The sequence below is a fragment of the Podarcis filfolensis genome (genome assembly GCF_964270895.1).
Source record: "Podarcis filfolensis genome assembly, chromosome: 5".
Lineage (NCBI taxonomy): Eukaryota > Metazoa > Chordata > Lepidosauria > Squamata > Lacertidae > Podarcis > Podarcis filfolensis.
Window position 1 is genome coordinate 85,410,085 of NC_139608.1, and position 27,301 is coordinate 85,437,385.

The 27,301-nt window shown below is 41.7% G+C and overlaps 1 protein-coding gene across 4 annotated transcripts in view; it reads right to left on the minus strand.

Annotated features, from left to right (window-relative positions):
* The window catches only part of SEC24C (SEC24 homolog C, COPII coat complex component), a 39,260-nt gene extending 12,801 nt beyond the window's left edge, over nucleotides 1–26,459 (minus strand). The window contains exons 1-15 of one of the 4 annotated variants that reach the window (XM_083615535.1): nucleotides 26,218–26,443; nucleotides 20,889–21,092; nucleotides 19,036–19,119; nucleotides 16,793–16,934; nucleotides 15,301–15,479; nucleotides 13,602–14,069; nucleotides 11,632–11,768; nucleotides 10,043–10,111; nucleotides 7,783–7,894; nucleotides 6,681–6,808; nucleotides 4,906–5,044; nucleotides 4,061–4,176; nucleotides 2,711–2,835; nucleotides 2,150–2,341; nucleotides 1,181–1,274 (exon numbers count right to left, since the gene is read on the minus strand). In XM_083615535.1, the coding sequence (XP_083471661.1) occupies nucleotides 1,181–1,274; nucleotides 2,150–2,341; nucleotides 2,711–2,835; nucleotides 4,061–4,176; nucleotides 4,906–5,044; nucleotides 6,681–6,808; nucleotides 7,783–7,894; nucleotides 10,043–10,111; nucleotides 11,632–11,768; nucleotides 13,602–14,069; nucleotides 15,301–15,479; nucleotides 16,793–16,934; nucleotides 19,036–19,119; nucleotides 20,889–21,063 (2,160 nt within the window). In that variant the 5' untranslated portion in view covers nucleotides 21,064–21,092; nucleotides 26,218–26,443. Of the gene's footprint in view, nucleotides 1–1,180; nucleotides 1,275–2,149; nucleotides 2,342–2,710; nucleotides 2,836–4,060; nucleotides 4,177–4,905; nucleotides 5,045–6,680; nucleotides 6,809–7,782; nucleotides 7,895–10,042; nucleotides 10,112–11,631; nucleotides 11,769–13,601; nucleotides 14,070–15,300; nucleotides 15,480–16,792; nucleotides 16,935–19,035; nucleotides 19,120–20,888; nucleotides 21,093–26,217 lie in introns of all 4 variants that reach the window. The other 3 variants (XM_083615537.1, XM_083615536.1, XM_083615538.1) reach the window with 3 other exon arrangements.
* Between the last annotated feature and the right edge of the window lie 842 nt (nucleotides 26,460–27,301).

A 27,301-nucleotide genomic window follows, 5' to 3' on the forward strand; every position in this document is an offset into this window, starting at 1 on the left:
AGATAGTGTTCTATGCAGTCTCCTTACTCTCAATATGCTGCTATATGTATTCACATAAAGACTACTATGATTTCATCTTGGAGCCCCAGACGTTTGGCAAGGGAACACAGAAACTAGAGCAAATGCTAGTAGCCACAAGCTCATTACTTCTGCCCATTACTGAAGCCCACCATATCTGCCCAGAAGCCGGACTGCTACTCCTGAAAGCAGAAGACCGAAGCTTTTCAGTTACAAACTTTGGAAGGGAATAGTGGCCATATAAATGCGGGCGCGGGGGGGGGGGGGGAGCACACTTGGCAGCCCTCAGCTTTAACAACCAGCTTCACATATACGGCTTATATGTTTGTCAGATTAATTTAGTAGGTTTGCCAAAACTTCAGCATACCATTCAAACAGCTTTGATGTCTGAGGCTGCAAGAAGAAGCTTTCAAAAGGGAAAACATAGCACCAGGTTTCTGACTGCCCATCTACAGTTCCTATAAATGCGCTCTCAGATCATTTAACTCCTTGAAAAAGAAAAGCACCCACCAAGAACCCCGTGGAAGCTCAAATACAAACAGATGTATTATGTTACAGGTTTTTGTGCACTAGAGCTCACTGTGATGCATGAAGCGTTCGCAGATTTTTATATGTGCTTGCAAAATGGGTATGGGGGATGTAGACATCAGGACCAAAAGGCCATGAAGATGCACAGTGCTGTGATACTTCTATGTCAGGCTCAAAAGCATGGAAAAATTGTTCTTATCTTTGGAGACATACAATCCACAAAAGCTTATTGAGAAGTCTCATGACTGTGTTTGCTACCGCTGGTAATGAACAATTTTTAAACAGTTCACTAGAAATGTATGGTAAGTGTGCAGTGATAGATCAAATTCTTGCTTTCAACGCATTCCTGAAACCCAACTCCGTCTCCACTTTGCAAGATCCTCTGTGCTCATGGAACAGAATACCTCTTTGCTTTCCCCCATTTTCCCAGTTAGACTATCCTGTAAGTTACAAGGCAAGCTGTAGTTAAAAAGCCATTTTTAATTGTAAAATAGTTACATTTCCATAAATGCTTCATACATTTATGACCTCCTGTCAACACTTCAGCAACTTTCGGAAGTGCTGGGAAGGAGGTTCCAATACTACAACACAAAACAAAGAGATGTTAGAAGTCAGTTTAGAATGCTGAACAAACCTTCAGAGCCTCCATGCCAGCCTGAATTACTGGGGCAAACACAGTTTCTGTTTCTCTTGTATCAGCAAACATTTCTGGTATCTGATCCAGCAAGCTGCAAATCAAGGAAGTGCAAGTCAAGAGACATGTAAAATTCACTAGGTCAATTCCAGTCAGTGGAAACTGATACTTTGCAGATTAAAGATATGACATGTTTGTTTGGCCATTTTAACAGCTTCTGGCAAAAGGTGCTTGCTTCCTTTCCCTGCATATGGAACAGCAGGTTTTGGGTCATGCACTCACCTCCTTTTTCCAATTGCCTGACATTTTTTCAGGGGAGGCTCCTTTTACGGGCAAAGTGGGACAAAGCCCTGCCAAGATTCTGAACCCCCTCCCCAAGGCCCTGTCACACAACAAAACACCAAGGCTGAGAGGAGAGGGAATTCCAGAGAACAAGTGTGACAGAAGGGACCCATTCTGAACCAAGATGCCAAGGAGTTGTACAATTGTACTGTCCTCTGGACAGCCCAGGACTTCCAAACACACTATTCAGGCTTGTGCCCTGGAGAGGTCACTTTTGGTGAAGCAAACACAACAAACTGCTTAGATGTTCACTATTTATTTGCAAGGCAGAGGAGGAGGACCTCACAGGGAGTCACTGCCAAGGCTCTGCCATTGTGACCTCCTGGACTCCACCCAGGAGCCCCACCTAGGTGCCACCAACAGCCACTGTACTTTTTCTATATCTATAAAGGAAGGCAGTGCAAGCTCTCACAACAGAGGGTAAACAAGCCCACCACAAGAGATGCTCCCATTCTCTACCCCATCCTCAAAAACCACAATTATTTTTTTGGGTTTCAGCACTGAATACATCATTTTCTTTAAGCTTATGTACAGGCAAAAGAACCTTAGAAATATGTGTTCCACGATAGCTACAGTATGTAACAGGACATAGAAACCATTGATTGATCTGTACCAGCTCCTACTTACCTAGTGAAAACTGTGCGGGATTCATTAACATTCACCAGGAAACCATCAAGCAGAGGGACAAACATATCTGCTACATCTGACACAACCATCATTTGTGGCTGCCCCAGGGAGCTCTTCACATTATAGAAGTGCAGAACTTTGTTGTAGGTGACAAAGCCCACACGGATGGCTGATTCTTCCATATTTCCTTCTCTGTTTTCAAAAAGGAAAAAAAGGGGGAGAATAAATTAAATACGCCATGAAAACACACATGCAAAGTAAAGCAGCGTAAGCTCAAATAATAGTGGCACCATATGATTCTGCTCCAGATTCTACAAGCAGCATTCAACTGAAAATTCCTAGCAGATAAAGAAAATATACAAATAAATAAAACAAACCATACAATTGTCAAATACTCCCACATTGTGAGTATTTTATTGAGAGGCGAATCACTAAACATTTTCTAAATAAATAAATGGGCAACGCAGTTATGGTTTCACACAATGAGAATGTCTTGGGATGCTTGCATTCCACATTCATCCTACTCATTCCTTTATAATGGAATCTCATCTGTATGGTTACCTGGGCAGGTAGTCCAGGAGCGTCTTCAACTCTTCACAGATCAGCCTTACCAAGCCACTTCTTATTGCATTGTATGATACATCAATCATGAAAATATAAGCAGGGGGGTTGGGATACTTGTTATTCTGACAAGAGAAGAAGAAAACATCACCACTAAGCATTTATTATTAACGTGTATTTCGCACACTGAACACAAATACTGTATACAGTTCTATCTGCAACTAGTTCCACTTCCATTTTCCACCATTGCAATTACGATATCTTTATTGTCATTGTCCCATGCAGAAACAATGAAATTGAAAAACTACATAAAACTACATAAAAACTACCACAAAACTACATAAAAACTACATAAAACTACTACAAAACTACATAAAACATGCCTTGATAACTATGCTTCTTATGCCAGTGATAGGGGGAAAAAATCACATCATGATCCTTAGCATCACCACACTAAAACGAAGTGGGTAATTATAAAGAACCTGGTATATTACACATACCGTATTTTTCACTCTGTGGGACGCACTTTTTCCCCTCCAAAAATGAAGGGGAAATGTGTGTGCGTCCTATGGACAAGCTATGCGTCCCCCACAAGCTCGGGGGACAGCAGGGAGGTGGAGCACCACCTTCCCGTTGTTCCCCGACCTGGTCTTTGGGGCTGGCGGTGGGGGAAAGCAGCGCTCCCCCCCCCACCAGCCCCAAAGAGCAGGTCGAAAGGAACCCAAAGCCTCCAAAGCCCAGCGGGAACTCCCGCTGGGCTCCGGAGGCTTCGAGTGAACGCACCTTGACTTAGAGGGGGAGAACAAGAAAAAAAAATTTCCTGTTCTCCCCCTCCTATGGTCCAGTGCGTCCTATGATCTGGTGCGTTCAATAGAGCGAAAATACGGTATATTACACATTCAGAGAGCAAAGTTGCTCTCCCAGTGGTTTTTCTACAGATTTAAACCCTCTTCCCTTGAGAACTCAAAGGAACTCAAAGGAAGAGAATGACCAATGCACCAGTAAAAGAAAAACATTTGTAAGCATTCCTCAGCTCACGCCCTGGACAGGATTTCCTAAGCTTATTAAATGCATGTAAAGAGTTTAAGAGCCTAGAGTCCAGCTCTTAGGTAAGCAGACAACTATTTTGTGTACTTGGCCTTCTAGTTTCAAAAATCTGACAGTAGTAACCTGGTGCAGTGCTGGTTTGTATTATGCTATTTGGGTCATCATCAAGAAAATACTTTTTTCTCCCTTGGCAGAATTAAGGACTTCAAGAACAAACCCATAAAAGTCTATTGTTCCTACCTTGAGCAATGGGGCAAAAGTGACGTTTACTTAACACAACACTGTGCTTACAAGTCATCGTACCTTGCAGTAGTCAACAGTTGCCAAGAACTCATAGGACCCCAATGATAACTCAGGTCTGTCATAGTAGTCCACCCGCCTGCCCGTGTGATCCAAGTGCTGGAAGTACTGAGATGGCACTAAGGAAAGGGGAAGGGGAGAAGAAAAGAGAGAAGCTCAAATACATCCACTTTCCTAGATGGGTAAATGAAGTTTACCGTGGTAAGGAGGGGCACTTCAGGTACCAAACCAGGAAGATTTTGACGGACACTTGGGAAAACACCACCAGTAAGAAAGAAAATACAACTATCAAAGGCCTCCTGGGTCCAGTTTATTGCGATTTGGCCAGCTATGGACCAATTTCACGCATGACATTTCCTATTTTTGTCATTTACGCTTTAAATAATGGAGCAGTTCCATGTTAATGAATATTGCAGTCAGCCAATTACGCAGGGATTCTCATGAAGCTGAAGCTGGCATTCCCTGATTCTTACACTTCTTATGTGTATACTCACAAACCAAGTCTTAGTATAGGCACAGCATGGAAAGAAGAGTCTGCTACAACCAGTGTTACCTAATCAGGTCTGCAGGTATACTAAAACTGAAGAATGCTGTACATATACACAGGTTTGATGCACAGACTTGCTCCTAAGTTTAGGAATATTTAAAGCAAGAAAAATTGCTCAAGAATCTAGTAGCATGCCTCTTCAGCTAGAGCATTTTAATTGATTTGCCCAGAATTTTACTATTACCATTAAAACAGGGATTTGTTATATCAATAGATAACCGTCTTTGCACTTTTTTGCAGCCGAAATAGAACCATCTCCCTCCCCACCCTCTATAACTGCTTCTTAATCGAAAACTCTTACCCTCAGTGACACAACTACAGAAGCAGCATTGAAATCTTCTTCCACCTTCAATGAATTGCATAAAAGGGCACATGTAGGCTTTACACCTATTGCATCGGATAGGGCCTGATTCTCCATGGTCTACCAAATAAGGAGGAGCCTGAAAAAAAAAGGGGGGGAAAGACATTGGTGCTATTTAAAGTAGCTTCCCTTTTCCTCAACAGGTGATATCTGGGAGCATGCCTTCTGCCACTTTGCTCTAGCATTCATGTCGGCAAAGCAACTTGCCTTTTCCTACATCTGTCCTGTAATATAAGATCAGCTGTGTAAGACTATACCAAGCAGCAAATCCCTTATCTTTTCTTATCATGCTCTCCATCCCAAGAAAAGAAAACCCATTCTTCAGTATAACTTTTAGCTAAAAGCTTACAAGCTCCTCGCTTGAAACAACTTATGTTTGATTAAGAGCATCTTACTCTTAAGAGGTAAGAAATACGGACCCATTTTTATTCATATTAGAGAACCAGAATCCATACTTGTGTTTATAAAAATATGTAGTGTGCTGCCACTGCAGAGGCTATAAATGAAGTCCTTAAGGCAGCAAGTACCCCTTTTCAAGGCCTCCAAAAGCCTCCTTGCACTAAGGAGCAAACATCTCTAAAGGACAGGTGCAACATTTCAACCATTCTGAAAGTTGGGTTTTGCTAGTCTCACTTTAACACCCCTTCTCCTGGATACTTCTGAACATTAACTGATTCAGTGTCTTATTTCCCCTAACAGGTGGGGGACACAGCTGCCAGACAAGTCCCTGGACACTGGAAGCAACACCTGCCAATTTTAAAAAAAGTATTGCATAGCTAGGCTCTGCATGAAGCTATCAAAAGGCTTTCGGGCGGCCACTGCAAAACTTTCCCCCTCCCTCAATAAGCATCGGCTTCTAAAAACCAGTTCATCAGCCTGAGATAGGAGACTACTGAATTAGATTAATAGCTCTTTTTGAAAGCGAAACATCTGTCCAGCTTTCATTTCTCTACAGATAGTTTTTTTGGCTTAAAGGGTTTGAATGGCTGAAACAGGTTGTAGAAAAAATTGGGTTTCATTGTGCTGTCATGCTCTAATGCAACCTAAGGCAGGGATATGCAGCGAACAGTCTTGTTCAGTTTTTCATTCACTCCTATGGGATAAAGTAAAGCACTGGACTTCGGTAACAAAATCTGCAGCATTCCCCTATGACTTGGAGACAGTGGGCAGTAAATATGGTGTCAAGTGTGGGGACACAGCTTCAATGACTCCACCAGGAGCCTTAAAATGCATTCCCAATTGTTCCTTGAAGAGCAGGACTTACATTCTGTGCCTTTTAAATTTTGCACCAAATCCAAACCCTGCTGGGATTGGTTTTACTTGGAGCTCTTTACTTAGGAGTGGAGCCAATCCCTGCCAAAAAGGGTGCATGAGATCAGTGCCAAGGCTCAGTGGCTTCAAGCTTGGATGCTAAGGATCTGGCCCACTGGGCTGAAAAGCTTCCCCACTCCGATCTAGATGTTAAACAGGATGGGCAACACATTGGAACCTTGTGGAACATGACACAAACGTTTGAATTAAAGATTGCTAGTGCTTAGGTAATAAACACAAGCACATAACACTGCACGGCAAATAATTTTGAACATCTACTTGAGCACTTTTATTTGGATAGATTCATTAACTAGCAGTGCTAACAGTATGAGAGGTGACAAAACAAACAGGTGCTACCGACAAATCTTCTATTTCATCTGAAGGCTCAGGGATATCAGTCTCACCTCTTCTGCAGGAAGTACAGCCAACGGCTTTATGACTGCAGCAAGAGGAACTTGCGACTGCTTGGCCATATCTGAGGTGCATGGGATATTATAGGACGTACATCTTATGTAGCGGGGACTGGCATTACCTGAAAAACAGAGAAGAAGAAAATCAAAACTCTATCCATACATCAACACCAAACAAATCACTTTATTTCAATGACTTGTATCCCAACTCTTCAGTTTTTACACTCAAGGGGGACTAACAGTCACATATTGCTGGTCACCATCCACCTAACCTTGGGACACAGGGGAACCTGGAGAAGGACCTCTGAAGAATATACTGGCATGCAGGCAATTTCAAGTGGAAGAAGGGACTCCTGTGTGTATGGACATTAGGGTTCGCAGCCAGGATGTTGGTGACTAGCACTGATATATCTAGTTATATGAAATAGTAAGGGAAATACTCAGATTAATCTATGATTTGGACTTAACCCTATGAAATTGATTATTTCAATGAAAGCTCATGTCATAATAAGCTAATCAATTTTAGAAAAGCACCCATGTGCGACTAACACCAAAAGGTATTATGCAACTTCAGAAATTAAAACTTTTCTTGCAAGTCAAGCCCCCACTCCAACATGCTGTTTTTAATACTGTGGTTCTCAGGAACCTCTAGCTTTGTCTTATTTTTTTAACTTAATATATTAATCACCTTTTATTTCATAATGGAACACACACCAGGTTCCCAGGCAGTCTCCCATTCTGGTACTGATAAAATCCAAGCCTACTTAGCTTTATGCATAGTTCCTGCATCAGGGGCCTGTTGTCTCTTTACAGCTCTGACACATTTATTTATTTATTTTAAAAAACCTGTTTACTGTGTTCATGTTCAGGTTGAGTTAGTTGTTCTGAACACAAACGGTATGAGCACCTTCAAGTATCACTTGAATCTATGTGATCACAGTCTCTATGACAAAAGGCCATGTTGTTTTCCTTCTTTTTTCCGGCAATGACTGCTACTTATCTTTGACTGTAGCTTATGAGAGACTTTGTTGTCTTTACTGCAAAAGACTAGCATGGCTAGACCTATGGAAAATCTTTGGCTAGGTGAACATTTTACCTTGATCTTTGACCAAAAAATTGGTAGTGACAAGGGGTGGGACTTGCCCACGGACTCCAGTGATGAATGGCTCTGACCCACGATTATTCCTGTCATCTTCAATTACCTGGATCTAAAATGGTAAGCAGAAAGTTAGTGGTACAGTGGACGCTGCGCAAAAACTGTTGATAATGCAACTTTCAAGTTTAGCGGTAGCCAAAGATTTGCAATCGATCACTAAATAACAACTACGTACGGTTTAGGAGTCTATCATTTTGCTTTTGCTGAGGATTTTGGGGATAAGTAAATAGTCAATTTGAAGATAATACAATTGGCATGTTAAACTCTACATTTCCAGATATTAAGTCCACTAATCTAAAAATCCCGGGCCCAAGGAAGTTCCTGCTCATTGCTCATCAGCAACTTTTGTTGCAAACTGCCTATGCAGCAGGGTCTGAGAATTTATCGCCCAAGAATTTTGGCAGAATTTTGGCAGCACTGTAGCTTGCCATGTCCCAGTATGCTTGTTTTCAAAAGGTGATTCAAGTTAAGATGATAAACAACAAGACAAAACCAATACAGTGGCAAATCTAAGAACTCGTGAGAGTTAAGCTTTAGTTTTCACCGAGATAACTTGCGTATGGGCTGTGCCACTTCTGAATGCAGGTGCGAGTGATATAATGAATTGATTCTCAAAACAAGACAAAATCCACCTAAAAGCTTCACATCAGGAAGAAGTCTAAGTTGGGTGGACGTACTAATCCCAATGTCTGGAAAGGAATTCCCACATCTGTCAAGCCACCACAGTCTTTGGCAAGCTGCTTCTCCAAAAATGCACTTCTGCAAAGCCCTTTCAGGTCCACTTATCAGGCACCTGTCCTCACTTTTTCCCAGATTGCAATCTCAGGTTACCATTCATACTACCCTGAGTTCAGTTCGAATCTAAGAACAATCGTGCCATTAAGCAATACTTGGTTAACCACAGTAGTTGCTGGTCTGTAACCCAAGGAGCGGCCACAAGCTTTTAAAATCTGGATAATCCTGCTTTCAGCCCTTCAACATAAAACAATAAGGCAAGTTAAAATGGTAATGCAATATTATTTGAAACTACTTTCCACCTATTGGATTACAAATATGTACTTGTTCCTCCCAAAAAAGTTATAGAAAAGATGATATTCTCTGGCAATCCACTGCTGTATGGCTTTTAAGTACTAGGATGGAAATCTACTTCACCTTGCGAATGAGGACATTCAACCCTCCCTTTCCCTTCATGTCTTTATTCCTTTGCTAGTATGCATCCTATGACAAGAGCACTAATAAATACCCTTACACTTGGATCTGAAACACACCAATGAAGAGGCTGCGTACAAAAGGTGAGTGACCATGCTGGGAAGATACTACAAACTAACTGAAGTTGTTAACACCACTGAGGAGATTCTAGTGTTGTGAACCAACTTCAGCCTGTTCAAGACACAACAACGCAGGGGCAATAGACAAGCCACACTGACAAGTTTAATTGCAAACCAATTTGCAATTTGTCATTTTGTCTGTTACTGAAATAGTATTGTGATGGACTATCTTTCATTAATAAACCATATTCAATAAACTGCTGCCTAAGCAAGACATTACAGCAGAAAATTCAATGTATTTATCATCTCCATTTCCCCTTAAATATACACTCATGAACTTCTTGTATTAGGAGGGAAATTGGTTAAAATAATGACTTCTGAATCTCACAAAAAATTAAAACTTGAACCCTTTTTTAAATGTAACAGAATGACATAAATAAAATGAGTTTTAAGACTTCTGTCCAGGAATATTATACAGGTTATGCACAAATCCACTGGAAATTTCCTCTTAGTTCAGTGGGCCTCGTGAAAAAACACACCATTCATTTCAGAAGCGCAGGACTGAAAAAGAGTTCCAAGTGGATTATGCCAAATTCAATGCTGAATTCATAATTATTCATAGTGCAAAACTGACAAGTGTAATATTCAGAAGTATTTTGCTTATAAATTACTTAATTTCAAGAAGGAAATACCACTTCATTACCTTATAATGCCAAACTTCTATTGCCCCTTGATTTGTGGTGTGAAGAGGATTTCAAAGTTCATGATATTTTATTCTACTTATTGTAATGTTGTGAGCAGAAAGAGAGGGATGAGATAAAGATGAAAGACTAACACCAGGGGGTAGTTAGCAAGAGTAAGATTATTTTGCAGACACAAACAAGCAGCCACCAACATGCAGACAATAGCAGACAGAGAGACACCGCACTTACTGGGCTAGGAATTGCATCTGGATCTATTCTGTGTCTGGGTTTCTGCTGAGGTGGCAGCTCATTGAGTTGCTTTTTTTGTTTTTAAAAAAGAAAAAAGAAGTAAAATTGCCACAAAAAGGGAAAAAGAGAGAATAGTAAAACAAAACTAACAAGCAATGTTACTCCTGTTTCCATCACTGTTAGATATATGTATAATGGACAACAGTTCATGCAACAAGAGGTGAAACAACATTACCATCTTCAGTTCTACTTGTTATTTCCACATCTTGCTCCCTCACTAGAAATGTACTTAAAATGAGCACTATTCTTGACCAAGCTGGCAGCTCACATGCTTGCTCAGTTCAACTTTGGAGAACGACGGGCTCAAGAACATGCAACTCCTTTTGAGATGTCAATTAAAGGAAGAGCACAGAAGGAAGCAAAGCTACTAACATATCTCAAAGTTTTCAAGCTGCAGGTTCAGTGTTACAGCAAAGGAGGCTGTAGCTTCATCCTTCACAAGTATAAGTTAGCACGATAGCATAAAGCTGGACATACAAAGAGCTACTCTGGAAAAATAGCTGTCACTGTCACTGCTTTAACCGCCTGTAGTTGTGGCCTTTGGAACAATGGCTTCACAAAACCCCACTGGAATTCAGAGGATAAAAGACCAGCACACCCGAATTTAAAGCAAGCAGACGCTCTGTACAACTGGATAGACGGCTGTGGTGTTCCCAAGAACTCTCATATGTGAGTTGCAATACATAAAACTTAAGAACAAATCCTCATGTTTTCACACCAGGGTTCATGCAAGTCCTACATTCACTGGCTGGCAAGAAACTACATGCCCAAGGGCATGGGCACATCAAGCTTACTTTCCCACATGAACACCTGATCTTGGTACCTGGTAACAAACTGTTTTCGAAACTCCCCTTAATTTCAAAGAGGCGTGTCTTCAGGCCAAGCAGCACTGAAGTATGGAGAATGGTGTTCAAGGCACCCAAACCCAAAGCTCCCTTAAGAATTCTGTAATTCTCCCTTAAGATTCTATGTCATGCAGTTCTTTGGATCCAGACTGCGCTGTGCAGCTGTTTTGCACAACATGGCCTTAACCTAGCAAGGGTCATTATATGCTAGAAAACCGACCAAATGTCATTCTGTTACAACTTGAGAAGCGGCATAATAGCCCGCCATAAGCAAAGTTAAGTTGCTTAGCCCTATTTCGCAAGTTCAAAGAAGCCATTCAAAATACTGTTTTACTAACATTAACATACTCCAACCGAGGCCAATCACGTGGAAAAAGATATGAACTAGACAGAACTACAACCGTTCACAGTAATTCCTGTGATCCTTTCCCAGGTAGTGTAATTGCAGGGCTTGCTGCAGATGATTATTATCTTGTGATAATCCAGTTGATACGCTACATTTCTTTATATAAGTATACAGAGATGGTCAGGATTGCCAATAACAGTAGTGCATTGGCATGCCTTGTTCTGTTTAAAGCGAGCAAGAATGAAACAAATTGATAGAAGCTACAAAGAGGCAGGTTTTTAATCTTCAGAATCACTTTCTAGGATAGGATATTTATTTCTAAAATGGATACAACTTACTGGACTAGGAATGGAGTCTGGATCTAGACGTTTTGGTGGAGGTGGCTGTGGAGGTCCAGGCTGACTCCCATAATTTGCTGGCCCAGGGTAAGCTGGTCCATAGTTTGGCTGGGTACCTCTATTCTGTCCAAAGGACCCTGAAAAATATATATGCTAGATTTAAGTATGCAATAGAATTAAAATAAATTCAACTTTGATCATGAACACATCACCACAAAAGCACCTATAACCACTTTTCAATACATATTATTCCAAGATTCTGATGATACAAATTTCCAATTATGATTGATGCTTAAAATCCCCATAGAAAAGAAAGCAGAGGTGTATTTACTAGGTTTATTCGGGAAGTACAATTTTTCTATACGCCACGACAATCACCAGAATAGTTCTCGCTAGTAAAGGGAAAGGTGAGACAATAACCACAAAAGAAAACTGGATATGTAAATTAAGTGAATTTATAGAATTGGCAAAGTTAACAGCAGCCATAAGGCTCCGGAAAAATCCAATATTAAGATTAGAATGGCAATGTTTCGAGGAGTATATGGAAAAACACTGCTCTAAAAAGAATACGTTGATATGCATGGATTAAGTATGTAACGTATAAGCAAGAATATAAATCAGAAATGGATATACAATGTATTCTAAAGAATGTATTATCTAAAGAATGCAATGACAATATTCAAATTTGAACTAAAGGAAGTCAAGTTGTGGTTTTAGGGAAGTCACGGGGGTGTGTAGGGTTTATGTTTGTAGTGTAGGGTGTATATGTGTTTTCTTTTGGTCAATTTTGTATCAGTATTTGTTTCTTTATTTTACTTTTATTTTCTGTATCATTTATCAAGAAATAAATTTTAAAAAATTCAAAAATTTAAATTATGATTTAATTATATGACTAAGAATGAAACCAATTTTAAGATGCCTGATAAACATACCTGCAGACAGATTTTTCAATACTGTAAAGTTCAGTAAGGAAAATCAGCTTGAAAAGGCACCCCTTTCCCCAATAATTTGTTTCATTGCCTTACACTGCTCTATCCTAATGCATTCCAAATAACTCCATGGTGAAACAACTATGCAACTAGAATGAAAAGGGTTGGAATCCAGAGGAACTTAGTCCCACTTTAGCCTCTCTGAAAATAAAGGAGTAAGTTAGCAGTGGCTAACTTAAGTCTCGCTGATTTCAACAGGAGCAATGCTATGGCAGAGTTTCTCTAGCTCCAACCTATTGCGCATATTGCATCTCTGCTGGCAGATTTTGCATTCCTTCTTCAGAAGTTTCATACACAGAACTATGTGTGTTTGGTAGCCACAAGACTTAACAATCCAGTTCTGTACACCAAGTAATCCAAAAAACAGCATGATTCTGAGAATAGAGAAAAAAGGACCTGCCAAAAGATAAAAAGACCTCCCCAAAGAGAAGCAAACAGTTCTTATACAGGTTGAAAGCAACTTTCTAACTCACTATTCACTGAGCTGGGCAGCAAAGGAAACTCAACTTTGGAAGTCTCCATCAGAGGAATGTAGGAAAAAACAGTAGCTGATTAACAAGCCAATCCCCACCTTTATATTTAGGTTTTGAAATCCACAGGAAAAATATATTTCTTTAAACAACTACAGAAAAAAACCTCGATGCAATAACAGCAATCAGAACCACCCTGTACATGAAGGGTAGAGAATGTGATGTCCACTAGATCAACTCCAACTCCCATCAGCCCCAACCAGCATGGCTGGTTGTAGTCCAATATCTGGAGGACAGCCTGTTGGCTACAACTGCTTTACATCCTAATAGGAATGACTTCCTGAGGAAACACAGCTACCAAGTTCAGTTATCTGCAAGTTGCTAATTTCCATTGAATTCAAAGTATTTTAAAGACCTCGCTACAAATTAGCACAGACATCTATTATAACAAGTGTTAAAACCCAATTGACCTTTATTCCTTAGCCCTCTCTCAGCAACGTACTGAACATACCATTCTGCTGCAGTGCATATCCTGGTTGGGAAGGATGGCTGGGAGGTGGTCCTTGCAAGCCCGCCATTGGTGGTCCAAGGGGTGGCCCTGTCATAGCTGGCTGAGGTGGTGGTGAGGTCACATGGTTTGGCTGGGAAGTGAGTGGCCCAGTAGCTGCTTGTCCCGGTAATGATGTCCCCTGCATCGGGGGAGGCCTTGAAACTCCTGCAGCAGGAGGGTAACTGGAAGCACCGACCCCAGAAGATGAAGGCGGCGGGGCAAACCCAGGAGCTTGATGGGAGAGGTTCAGGGCTGACGGAGGACCAGAAATAGCAGGCTGTGCCATAGGAAGACCCTGAGACAAGGTGGTAGGAGGTAATCCATGGGGCACAGCAGGAGGTGGCGGTCCTTGGCTTGAATAGGGAACATACTGCCCAGATCCACTCGGAGTAAAACTTCCTGAGGCAGGAGGAACTGATGTTGGCGGACCTGAGGAGAAGAAGTTAATTATGCTCACATCTTGCTTTATAAAAATGTTGCTCTTCTCCCAGTGTGCATAAGGTGTTTTAGTAAACTAGCCCCTCACCCTGGATACAAAGTTATTTCAAGGTGGAGAGAGAGAGAGAGAGAGAAAACAGAAATGGAGGTGCTTATTAACAAGCAGGTTTTACCATTCACTTTCATGATTATCTATACCAATACTTGGTATTCGTCACCGGACCTTATGATATCCCATGGTAAGAAAACCACTGTAAAGAGCTACTTATCAAAACATTCAGTTTTAAGAATGGAGTGGAAGTGAGAGCATGATGAAGTTGCAGTTTTCCCACTTGAATTTTGCCCTGAGCTCTTTGGATGAATGACGGTATACTTTTTTTTTTTAAAACTACTACTACTACTACTACTACTACTACTACTACTACTACTGGGACGCAGGTGGCGCTGTGGGTTAAACCAGGGCTTGCTGATCAGAAGGTCGGCGGTTCGAATCCTTGCGACGGGGTGAGCTCCCATTGCTCTGTCCCTGCTCCTGCCAACCTAGCAGTTCAAAAGCATGTCAAAGTATAAGTAGAGCGTTTCCGTGTGCTGCTCTGGTTCACCAGAAGCGGCTTAGTCATGCTGGCCACATGACCCGGAAGCTGTATGCCGGCTCCCTCGGCCAATAAAGCGAGATGAGCGCCGCAACCCCAGAGTCGGTCACGACTGGACCTAATGGTCAGGGGTCCCTTTACCTTTACCTTACTATTACAGTTGTTGTTGTTATTATCTTTAGTGGAGCTGAAATAAAGGCCAAACATAACAAACTTTATGTGCATTTAAATGGGCTGTCTCTGCAGTTCTCAGAGATTCTTTTAATATGAATACCCCAGATTACTTTGGCTGGTATCTGAGTAGCCCCACTTAAATCAATAGTTTTAGTGGATCTACTGCGAGTATGACCTACGCTGGATTATCAACCTTAGTTAATTTAGTTGGTCCTTTTTTCTTGCTTAATATCTTGGAACCATTTTATATATTATACTACTTGAGTTCCAATTAAGAGTTGTTCTGACAGCATGCAATAGTTGCAACACAGGGACCTGCTTTATTGCATTTTATAGAACTTGCAAAAGAGAGAAGTACCGCTAATTGTACCCAAAGCAGTCTGGAAGATCCTTCTCAAGGGAAGTCCAAATCAGTCTGTGCAAGCAAGCAGCATTCAAACGTTCTAGTTACTCACCATAGCCCAGTACACCTGGGGAAGGAACAGAGGTCGATGCACCACCTATATGCATTCCTGCCATATGATTGGTCAGCTGTTGTGTGCTCGTTGGAGGTGGCCCATATGACTGGAAAGTAGCTGACTGGGTAGCAGATGTGGGCGTTGTTCCAGGCATGAACTGTTGAGAAGCAGGAGGTCTAAGAAAAGGAAGCAGAATAAAGACAGTCCTTTGTTACATGAGCCACTCATGTATTATTATTATTATTAATGATGAGACAGTGGTGATGAAGAAGATCTTCCCAGTGGCTCTGCAGTTTTCAGAATGGGAAGGTTCTAAAACCCCTTTGCAGCACACCAATCAATCAAAGCAACAAACGTTCAGGCACTTCAACTTTCCTAATCTAAGATGAAAAGCAAAGGAGAAACTGTCCAGTTCATCATCTGTTGGCTTCACAACCCTCTGTTACATTTATTGCCTGGGATGATAGGTTGCAATCTCTGTTCTTAGGAAAGCAGACAAAGGTGGGTAAGTGGCTTGCAGAGGCAGCTCTGGGGTTCTGCACTAGTGCCAATGCTGCTGCTCCCCTACTCCTAAAGCCTGTGACCACTCAAAATGTGGTTGCTTTGTTTCAAAGTAAAATATGAACTTGCAAGCTGTGGTTAATGGGTTCACTTTCTTCCCACTTAATTTTTGATCTATTTTTCCTTCTAGTTTTTAATGATTTCCACTGTGATGGTGTATTTTGGTTACGTGTGTGTATAAATATTAAATTAAATAATAAATAAAATATTTAATTTAGTAAGAAAGTTATGTGCAAGCTTATGCCTACACGGTAGCTATCAAAGACATACTATTTTGCAAAAGCAGTGGAGGCAGAGCTCCTGCTCTGCAGAAGGGAGAAAGGCACAGCCCAATTGCGCAAGCAGCAGCCTGATTACCCAGATGGTGAGAAACTTGCTCACTCAACATGGATGAATTAGGTGTGGTAGTGAACTATGTATTGTCCCTGTTGCCTAACCGCAAATTCAGCTGTGGGTAGACTGCTTGACTGAGAGAGACGTACTGCTCACCTTTGTTCTAAAGCTTTACTAAAATACTAATTGCTAACTGTCTTGAGAAGAGCATTCTGGTGCATTACAAATAAATGAAGTATATCCAATTAAGTGTGCTTATAGAAAATAGAAAGTTACCACCACATTTAGTAGCTGTTAGAAGTCAGCCCAACAACTTCTCTATGTAACAAACCAAAAACACACCATTTTGCTCTGCAGGGAGTGGATGGGTGCTCTGTCCCCCCAAATTTGATACAGACGGCAACCATTCTGCATGGGGGTTCCATTCCTGACTCCCACACGCATTGGTGGAGTGCACATAAGCCCTGCCGCACCCCATTTTTGGGCCACTTCCAGGTTGGCAGCGACAAGTGTGTGTGTAATCGAGCATCTGACTGTAAAATTGTCGCTGTCTGTACTGACAGGCTTAGAGTCTGATGACTGTTGTCCTAATTACCTTTGCAATGGAGCTGTAGATGCAGGAATCCCATTGCGTACATCTCCTTGTCCAAACTGACTATAGGCCGGCTGCCCAGGAGGAACTAATGTGCCAGATGTTGAAGCAGGTGCTCCAGAAGTAGTGGGAGCTCTCAGGGAACCTAGAAATATTGAACTGCATGTCAGTCATGTACAAGTAAATAAGTGGGGGCCCACTTAGGAAGATACTTAAAATATGCTAGGCATGATCTCTTGTGAGATTAGCAGGAAGCAAATGAATACAAGGAAGAACAGAAAGCTATCAAGATTTTCAACAGCAAAGACAGAAAATGAATAAAAGCATGTAAATATGCTAGTAAAAATAAGACTTGCTGTTCCTAGCTTTTTTTTTTTTGCTTTATAAAGCATCTCAGATCCCAAGAAAAGTCACTATTGTGGATGAAAGGAACAGACAAGGATTTGTCAGATTACTGATAACATTTTTCTTTTTCGACAAGCCGTGTACAATCTTTATTTGCATGAGAATCTTCTCTAACAAGTCTTACTGGAAATATTTATATATTAGAACTATTACCAAAATATGGGAGCTGATTTAGAGTTAAGGTGTATGGTTTTTCCAGCTTTTTATCATTAAAAGGCCTGAAAAATACTACTATAAAACAAAGACAATTTGTTGCACAAATTAGGAATTTTGGCACGGATAATGTATTATCTGGCCAAAGTTCAGAAAATTCTGACATAAGAATGGCAAGATTATATCATCAGTTTAAATATTTTGAGCTGAAAGGCAGGTGTCTTGTAAGTGCAACCACTTTGTTCTTATATCTCTGGGCAAATAAGATGTTAAAAAAAAAAGAAGACTGCCTTTTGCTGGTTCTTTTGAGTATTCACCATGTATTGCTAAATATGTGAGATTTTAATTAGCTAGTTACTCCTCTAAGACAGATATTGTTAACACACATCTTTCAGGATTCTCTGGTGGCATCTGCTTCTCAGAAGAAAAAATGGTTGTCATTGGAGTTGACAGACCAAAGGATTAGAAGGCAGTAGATATGGGGACGGGAGGGGATGCATCTCTGTGTGCACATGCATGCAATTTGGAACTGATGCTCTGCTTGCTTGTATACAAGAGAAAGAGGTACCAAAACTTCATTTGATTTGAATTCTATTTGCTCACTTCCTCTAGTAACATTCTATGCATCTATTGAGGTTCTGCCAAGTCCACTCAGATTTGTAGTTTACAGTAAGAAGAGTTATCACTAGTCACCTTCTCTGGTTCAGCTTCCTCTCCTTTGGGCAATATGGGTTTACCAATGGGCTACTACAACATATGCCTAATATCCTTTTTGAATTGTTAGGGAAACCATTAGGGTAACAACAGAAGTAGGCCTACTCATAAAAGTTAACTGCCTTGTCAAATTACTTCAACAATGTAAAGTACAGGAGAATGCACTTTAATATAAATATTTATACAGCTATGGTGAAGTTAAGCTTTGCTGCTCCCTTCTCACCAGCGGTCATATAATCTAATGCACTTCCTTCTCAAAAGGAGCAAGAATTTCTATCGGAGAAGCACAACCATCAAAGGTTAAACCATCTGGCTGAGCGTCTATGACATGAAAGCGGTAAACCAGTTTTTCATCCTAAGGGGCTCATTTCCTCATGCAAAATCTTCTGACAGTTACATGCTAGTGATGGGCGGGGCCAGAGGCAAATTGGTCAGAGCAATGGATGCAACCCTTACCTCTGAACAGTAGTCTAGATTACAGCTACATAAAAGGCAGAGGTTTTCATCCAACGCCAGTCCTGCTCAGAGTATGTATGATCCTCCTTACTTTAGAAATAATCAGTCTGCTGAAGTGACAGCACTTCCATGTAAGAAAGATGCATAAACATGTACTCTGCTGCAGAATACGCACACCGAGAAGTAAGGAGTACATGCTGTTTTTAAACTTTACCCTGAGTACAAAAAGACTTGAAGGAAATGAATCATGTTCAAAGGGTGATCTCCACCTTTAGCCACACTCAAGAGCAAACCCACTGAAATCAATGGATTTAAGTCTCCTCTGAGTACAACTTAGTTGGATCTCACCGCTGTGTCCCAGAGAGCTGCACATTCCTTGTAATAAGGCATCACAGCTCCACACATTCTAATAATTACATGGCTTAGCTTTCAGATGAAACAAGAGTAATGTTTCAGAAGGAAATGCATCTGAAACAGTCTTCGCATAAGAGACAGTGCATGAAGAGGAAAGCATTTACCTATGAAGTTGGGAGTAAAAGAAGCATCAGAATCAAGAGAGACAGGAGAGCCCTTAGAAGGAAACCCCATTGAAGGAAAGTAACCTAGAAAGACAATATATGCATCAGTAAGAATAGACTTGGAAAACTTCAAATAAAATGCATTGTGCTAGTCCTACAAACGCTGGAGTTTCCTCCTGCTTAGCAATCATTGTTTATTTTCAATATAGTTTATTCCTACCTGCCATGAGACGTCACGGATGAGTAGTTCCAAAGTCAAAAAAGAGAGAAGATTCACCTCAAGCAGCAGAACTTTCTGCTTGATGAGTTAACTACTTGATGAGCAAATTGAGCAGCTCACCCAGTAAGCCACCCTAAAACAAGAAGCTCCCCCACAAATATCTGCCAACTTTACACATGCCTCCAAAGTGAGAATGCAACATCACCTTTCTGTTTAACATAAACAACTACCGTATTTTTCGCTCTATAAGACGCATCTGACCATAAGAAGCACCTAGTTTTTAGAGGAGGAAAACAAGAAAAAAAAATATTCTGAATCAAATGTTGTTGAAGAGGTTTTGCGCGGCTATCCCTGAAGCCAGAACTGTTCTGGCTTCAGCGATAGCTGTGCAGCCTGCATTCACTCCATAAGATGCACACACATTTCCCCTTACTTTTTAGGAGGGAAAAAGTGTGTCTTATAGAGCGAAAAATACGGTATTAAATGTAGCACATGTGCTAACTTTGCAGCAGCTTCCTTCATTAAAGCCTAGTATAAATACAACTCTCTATGGTCTCCGCTATGATTCCAATGTGCAAAGGTTAGAGAACTAACAATCATTCCCATTCCAAAACTATAAGTCATGATAAAGCAGCTAGTTTTCCTGAGGTTAACCACAAACTTTACTCCTTCAAGTGGCCTTTCAGTTAGTTCTGCTGCTATTAATGCCCACTTCTTTACACCAGCTGACTAACAACTAAGCATCTAGCACAACTTCCTAGGCAGCTAAATTTGTCCTAGGGGCTTCCAGTTGCTTTAATGCTTGTGGGCCACCAAAGCATGAAGCCCTCCCAAACCCCATGCACAACCATGAAACTGCGTTGCCGTCTGAACCACCCCCCATTGCTTTATGAAATATAATTGTATGCACAAGTTCTTAAATCATGAAGAACAAAGGACATTTATCTGCATCCAGAGAATTGTAGAGCTGGAAGGTACTCTGAGGGTCATCTAGTCCAAAGCAGAAATCTCAACTAAATCATACATGACAATTGATCATCAAACCTCTGCTTAAAAACCTCAATGGAGAGTCCACCATCTCTTGTGGGAGTCTATTCTTCTGTCAAACAGCTCTGATTGTCAGAAAGTTCTTCCTGATGCTTAGTCAGAATCTCCTTTCTTATAACTTGAATCCATTGATTTGGGACCTACCCTCTGGAGAAGGAGAAAATAAGCTTGCTCCATCTTCCATGTGACAGCCCTTTAGATATTTGAAGACGGCTATCATATCTCCTCTCAGTCTCCTCTTTACCAGGCTAAACATACCCAATTCCGTCAAGTGTTCCTCATACAGCTTGGTTTCCAGACCCTTTATCAACATGGTTGCCCTCCTCTGCACACATTCCAGCTTGTTAATATCCTTCTTAAACTACAGTGCCCAGAACTGGACACAGTACTCTAGGTGTGGTCTAACCAGGAAGAATAGGGTGGTACCATAAATCCTTATACTGAATATTTTAAATGCACTTTTGAATTTTTTTGTTGCTACCACCTCAGGGGCACATACAGAACGTTAAAAGGCAGGGTAAACATTTTTTTTAAAAAGAATCTAAAAACAAAGGTCATTTGCCCCCTTTATACCAATGAAGGATACCTTGTGGGGGGGCTGTCTGCGGATATCCTGTCATTGGACCATTGTAAGCACCATACTGTGAGGCGGGAACGGTCGGGATTGGCTGCCCTCCGTAACCAGGCGGCAGGTATCCTCCATATCCAGGCTGTGGTTGCCCATAAGGTGGCCCTGTGTGAGTTGGCTGGTTTACGCTCATTGTGCTCACATCCCCAAACTAGCCTTCACCTGTGAGAAAGGAAAGAGAAACATTAGGAGCCATCATTCAAAACAAGATTTTGTGCAAAAGAGCTGAAATGAAGAACCAGACCTTGCAGTGCTAGCAAATGTGTGCTGTTTTCTAAACTAATTTTACACACACATTACACTACAGGTGAGTAACTTGTGAGCTCCAAGCTTGTTTTAGGAGTATTTCCCCAATATCTCTTAAAGCTGCCCAACCCTTTCATCCCATCAAAGTTTCTTCCTTCCAGTTGGTCTGCTCCTTGCTTTTCCTGACCTTTAGAGGTAGTGTTTTTTTAACTCTTTCTGTGTAGTTTCAGAGCAATCAGACAGAAAAATATTTTATTTGATTAAAAAAAATGATTTGTTTTTCATTTCTTCCCTGATTTGTATGGCTTGGGGATAAGTCCCCCCCGCCCCCATCTGGGTAGAAAATAGTAGGCTTCTGCCACTTATATATGTTTGTAATACAAAACAGGATAGAGCATACAGGACTAATAAAAGGTAAAGGGACCCCTGACCATTAGGTGCAGTCGTGGCCGACTCTGGGGTTGCGGCATTCATCTCGCTTTATTGGCAAAAGAAGCTGGTGTACATCTTCCGGGTCATGTGGCCAGCATGACTAAGCTGCTTCTGGCAAACCAGAGCAGCACACGGAAACACCGTTTACCTTCCCGCCAGAGTGGTACCTATTTACCTACTTGCACTTCGTGCTTTCGAACTGCTACGTTAGCAGGAGCAGGGACTGAGCAACGGGATTTCATCCCATCACGGGGATTCGAACCACTGACTTTCTGATTGGCAAGCCCTAGGCTCTGTGGTTTAACCCACAGCGTCACCCGCGTTCCTTACAGGACTAATAGGAATGACTAATTCAGAAAATACTTTCAGTTGCTTTCTAGACAATGAACTTTATTGGTTCACTGTACAAAAAAAAATTATCCACATACTTATGTGAGTATAGCACTGGGGCTTACTTCTCAGACCTGCTTAGAATCGGGAATTCTAATCTTAAATTCTGGATTAGCTAATCCAGAACACTTTTATCTCTAGCCCCATTCATCACCAGTTTATGGTCCCTGCCAATTACCCCCAGAAGAAACTGGGCCGTCAATGAGAAATAATGTTGATGTTATGAAGCACTTATTTTATAAATAAAAAAAATCTCATACATGAAAAAATTAAAATAACACAGATTCAACAAGAATTAAGGTCTAAAAGCTATGACCAAAGAAGGGATTCATACAATCCTCAGGAGGCCCAGCCAACATATCCTTATAGCTTGGTTGGCTAACCTGTGGTCCTACAGTTCCCATGGTCCATGGCTACTGGATATGCTGGACCTGAATGGAATTACCTTTACTACCAGGTAGTATTTGGGGACAAAGTTTATATAACTTTGTATATACTACATGGTTCTGAACATAAGGTTTAAAGAATAGATTAGTCTTTATGTCAGTCTCCTGCAATAATCTGTATTCAGTAGCTGATACTCTTCAGAACACTATCTACTAGTAGCAAAAAGGTTCATTTATAGCAGGATAATCAAGCATTTCTAGTAGTATGTCAGATTGTATCAGTGCAAGGGATGTTTTGCAGGTGTGATCTGAATCAGCACACACATAATCCAGAAGAAATAAAATACATTGCCTTCATAACACACTGAAATTTTAGTTTAAAGCAAGGCTACAACCATTAACAGCAAAACACAGCCCTATTTACAACAGCATAAAATATGTCATTGCGCTATTGTAGTATTAACAAATAGACGTAACAAATTTTAAAAGACTACAGTTTGCTATGATGGCCAAACTAAATTCATGGTTCACCTATCAAACAAGAAATAGTACAAACCATGATTTGCGAATCTAATGTTATGGCCATCACTATGAAGCTGATTGTCTAGTTTTGCTTTCTACCTTCTCAACAAGTAGCTCTAAGCTACAGTTTCCCTAGCATGTGTCTAGAAATTCAAACCATGCTTTGGTCCTAAACTATAGTGTAAAGACTATGGCTTGGTATAATGACAGTATTGACCAAAAATGCACAAGCATAAAACTGAATTCATTTTTTAGAAATGTTACAAGGAATCATACTGGGAGGACAGTGCTTATTCCATAATGCATGTTTTAATTTTTGCATCCTGGTTAGCAAGTGAAGCTACAGCAGGGGAATGGCATTTGCTATGTCCCTTTTTTTGTTCTGCAAGCTTCCTGCTCATTTCCCTTTCTCCATCTTTTTTATTTTTGCCATCTGCAAATATCTAAGTGCCAGCACAGTGGGTTCTACGACAGTGTCTAAGCATGCCAGTATGTTGTACAGCTGGTATGCAGCCCAGTACTGTGAGGTATACACTCAAACTCCTTTAAGACCTTTGAGCTATGGACTTTGGCACACCTCACTCTGAATTAATACTCTTGTTTTGTGATCACCACAGTGCAGTAGGATGGCACGTGTGCAAACTGATTGCCTTTAATGGATAAAGTTGTGCTTAATGAGACCACTGACTTATCCTATCCTCATTGCATCCCTCTCCATATCCACCTAACACACTAAGACTTTAAAACAGGAGTGGGCAGACTTAGGCTTCTTGGATCTGCTTGGTTTTTTTATTAGAACCCCCCAAGATCTACCAATCAGAACTGGTTAAAGAACGGGTGTTTCTGAGTACATTCTGAGCCTAGGAATTTGTTTTTACCAACCAACCAATTTGTGTTTAGTTTCCTAGAACTGAACTGCTCACAGCCCTTTCATACAGAAGTCCCCATCTAGTTAGTTCATTTCAGCAGCCTACTTTAGGTGGGAAAAGCAATTTTGCTATGATTAAACGATTAATCAGAAATCCCTGCCAATCTATGGCTGATCACCCTGAAATCTATCAGTAGATCTCAATCTGCCTTCAGCCCACCTGTGCTTTAAAAGGATGCAATAACATCACCTAGAATTGCTACACTAGTCCAACATTGCATATCATACTGTTACATTAGTACCACAGCTGGGGTGCTTGCAACACCCTCACTCACTGCTCCCTTCCTCACCCCTTGAAAAGGACATCACTTCTTTCAGTTCTATGTGCTTTTCAAGGCTCTTATTGCCGAATTGGCACTTGAACAGAAGCGACAGAGTAGGAGGTAAACGGAAGAGAAGTAGAGAATAATGGAGCAGCTGGTGGGACAGAAGTCAGGAATGCACACTCACATATGCACACCATATCCAATACAACAGATCCTCTTTAAACTCTTATTTTCTCACAGGCTCCTTTCCCATTGGCAATCAAATAAATGTCACATATACTGAATGAACTGCAAAACCAAAAACCACAGAATTGATGCTTTCTAGCACTGCCCTTGTGAAAAAATATAGACTCAAGGTATAGAAACTTATGGATCATCATAATTTTTACAAGGGATCCCCTCCAATCAGAGGTCAACTCTGTATCCATAGATGTGCTCTGTGATTTTTACTGTGCAGTCTACCACCAAGGTAAGCTTTAATTTGGCAGTGACTATTTAGGGATACTATGTAAAATTGTGTAGACTGACAAGGAAACATTTTAATCCTGCTATATATTCAACCTTTACCCAGATCCCTTGGAAGTACAATGACTCTCTTTCTGCATGTACGCTTTCTCTATTGGGGAAGAGAAGTAACAAGGAGGGTTGGTGCCCACAACACACTCCCAAAATTCCAAATGTCTCTGTATTAGCATAATCACCCTGTTATATACACATCTAGCCTTGCACAGACTAATAAGTGGACCACTTGTCCATAAAACTGATCCATTCTTCTGGCAAGAGTGAAACCCTTTTCTAACAAAACTTAGAAAATGAACAATATGTAAATGTCCTGTTGCATGAGGTAGTGGGATAAGACAAAATTTGGGAATTTAAAGCCTGGCCCCATATATAATCCGCAAATGAAGAAGCTACTCTTCTGAGTTCTATGCGTAACTAATGCTGCAGTCCAAAGTACAATTTAGCACAAATGCAAGTTAATGTGCACTGCTTGGGAAAAGGAAAGCACCACGGTGTGCTTTGAAATCTTCAAGGTGAACCTAAGTTTCAAAACAAAGTTATTCCATTAGTTGCAGGTTCAATCCCCATAAGAGACAGCTGCATTTTCCTGCATTGCAGAGTGTTGGGCTATATGATCCTAAGGGTACCTTCCAACTCTGCTTCTAATGCCATGTGTTTCAAAAGAAGTCTCTAATAGTAAACACTGCTACTACTTCTGGAGAGAAAAAAAAGGCTCCTAGGAACGCTTTTGTTGAAATGCAGCCTAACTCCTACATAAACACAATATTGCTTCATCTCAGCTTCACCTTGTCAAGCCCTGTTCACACGTTCGGCAGGATCGACTGGTAACGCTTTTCTCGGGTTGTTTCCCTTTTTGGCTGCAGATCAGAGTGTGGGGTTACTCCCTATGAGCTAAATCTCCCACATACACCAGCAGGCCAGGGAAAATATTTCCTCCCCGCTCTCTATTTGGAAGTTGTCCGAATAATTTCCCCCAACTCCTGTATTAAACCTGTTACCGACCAGCCTCAGGGACGCACTCACCCGCACCTATCAACCTGCACTTGTGAATGCAGCACACGTCAAGCGGAGCACACTTTGCGTGGTGCCTGTGTGAAGCAAAGCGGGGAGGAAGGAAAAGCGCAGCTTATTTCCTGCCTGTCTGGGGGGTGGTGGGGAGGGTTGGGTTGGAAAGATTCATTTATTTTAATTTCATTCGTTAAATGTGTATATCGCCCTTCAAACGAAGAGCACCGAGCGGTTCAATACATAAAAGTGCAAAAAATGAGATCACACAAAACACATAATAAAAAGAACAGACAAAATCCTCTCACAAACACGTTTAAAATGGCATTTAATCAGCCAAAGGCCTGGTAATGAGAACTCGCTAAGGGAGAAGCTAAGCCGGGGATCCATCCGGACGGCTCAGCACAGGGCCTCCCCGGGAGGCCGGAGGCGTAAGCCTGCCAGGATCCGGCCAGGCGCGCTCCGGAGTCGGTCGGCGCTTTATCCCTCAGCCCCGGCCTCGTCGCGGAGCCGCCTCCCCCCCGCCCCCCCGGGTCCCGGCCCCTCACAACCTCGCGCCTCAAAAGAGATCGGCCCGGCCTCGCGCTTACCTCAACCGGCTGTCCCCGCTCCTGCTGGTCGTCGGGCCGCCGCTGGCGCCGGCTTCCGCTTCCTGTGCCCGCCGCCGCCGCTCACCGGAAAGGCCCCTCCACGTCCGCTCCGCTCTCCCTCACAGCTTGCCACGTCCTCACTTCGCTCGCGGCCTTTGCTGCACTCCGCTGCAACAGGGACCCGGATGCTGCTCGGCGACCATAGAGGCGCGCGGGAGAGAGAGCGCGAGCGAGCCAGGGAAGAGGAGGAGGGAAAAGGAAATGGGCCATCGCGGTCTTCCGTGACGCGCTTCCGGTCAAGATGGCGGCTTTTCTGCTGCCTCAGGGGCCGCGTTCGCTTAAATCACCCAAGTCCTCGGGGGCTGTGGCGCCCGACTGGGCCCCGGTTGTGATATCGTCGTAGGATGGTGCTGTCCACTGTAGCAAACGGGAGGCTAGTTTTCCCTGACGTGGTAGTACTTAAGACTGTAGTTGGGGGGTATATTTATTTATTTATGCTTATTAATTTCGTCGCTTGATAGGGGGGCGGGACAATAACCTCAGTTGTTTACAAAAAGATGAAATAACAAAATCAAGAAAAATTCACAACCATACTTTAAAACATACATTTTTTTATTTTTAATTAAAATTACCTCAACTTTCTGAGCATCTGGGAAGTCTTGGCTGAGCAGTGATGTTTTCAGCATACACCGACAAAACCAGAGTGCAGCTACCTTCTTGATCTCAATAGGCAGGGAGTTCCAAAGTGCAGGTGTGACCCTCCTATCCATCCTGCAAAAGCCCCTGTACTTCGTACGTAGCAGAGGAAGCCAACTTTGAACCTTCATTCCTTTTTATTTCATTATTTAGTTATTAAATTCATATGCCACCCTTCATCAGTTTACAGTATATAAAACCACAAATATATGTCGCATCATAACCATACCCCACCACACAAATAGTTTAAAAGGCCATAGATTGTTTAATTAGCCAATGGCCTGGGAGAAGAATAATGTTTTCACCTGGCACTGAGAGATACATAATGAAGGTGCCAAGTGAGCCTCCCTGGGAAGAGTTAAGCATCCCTACATCTTCAGACATACCT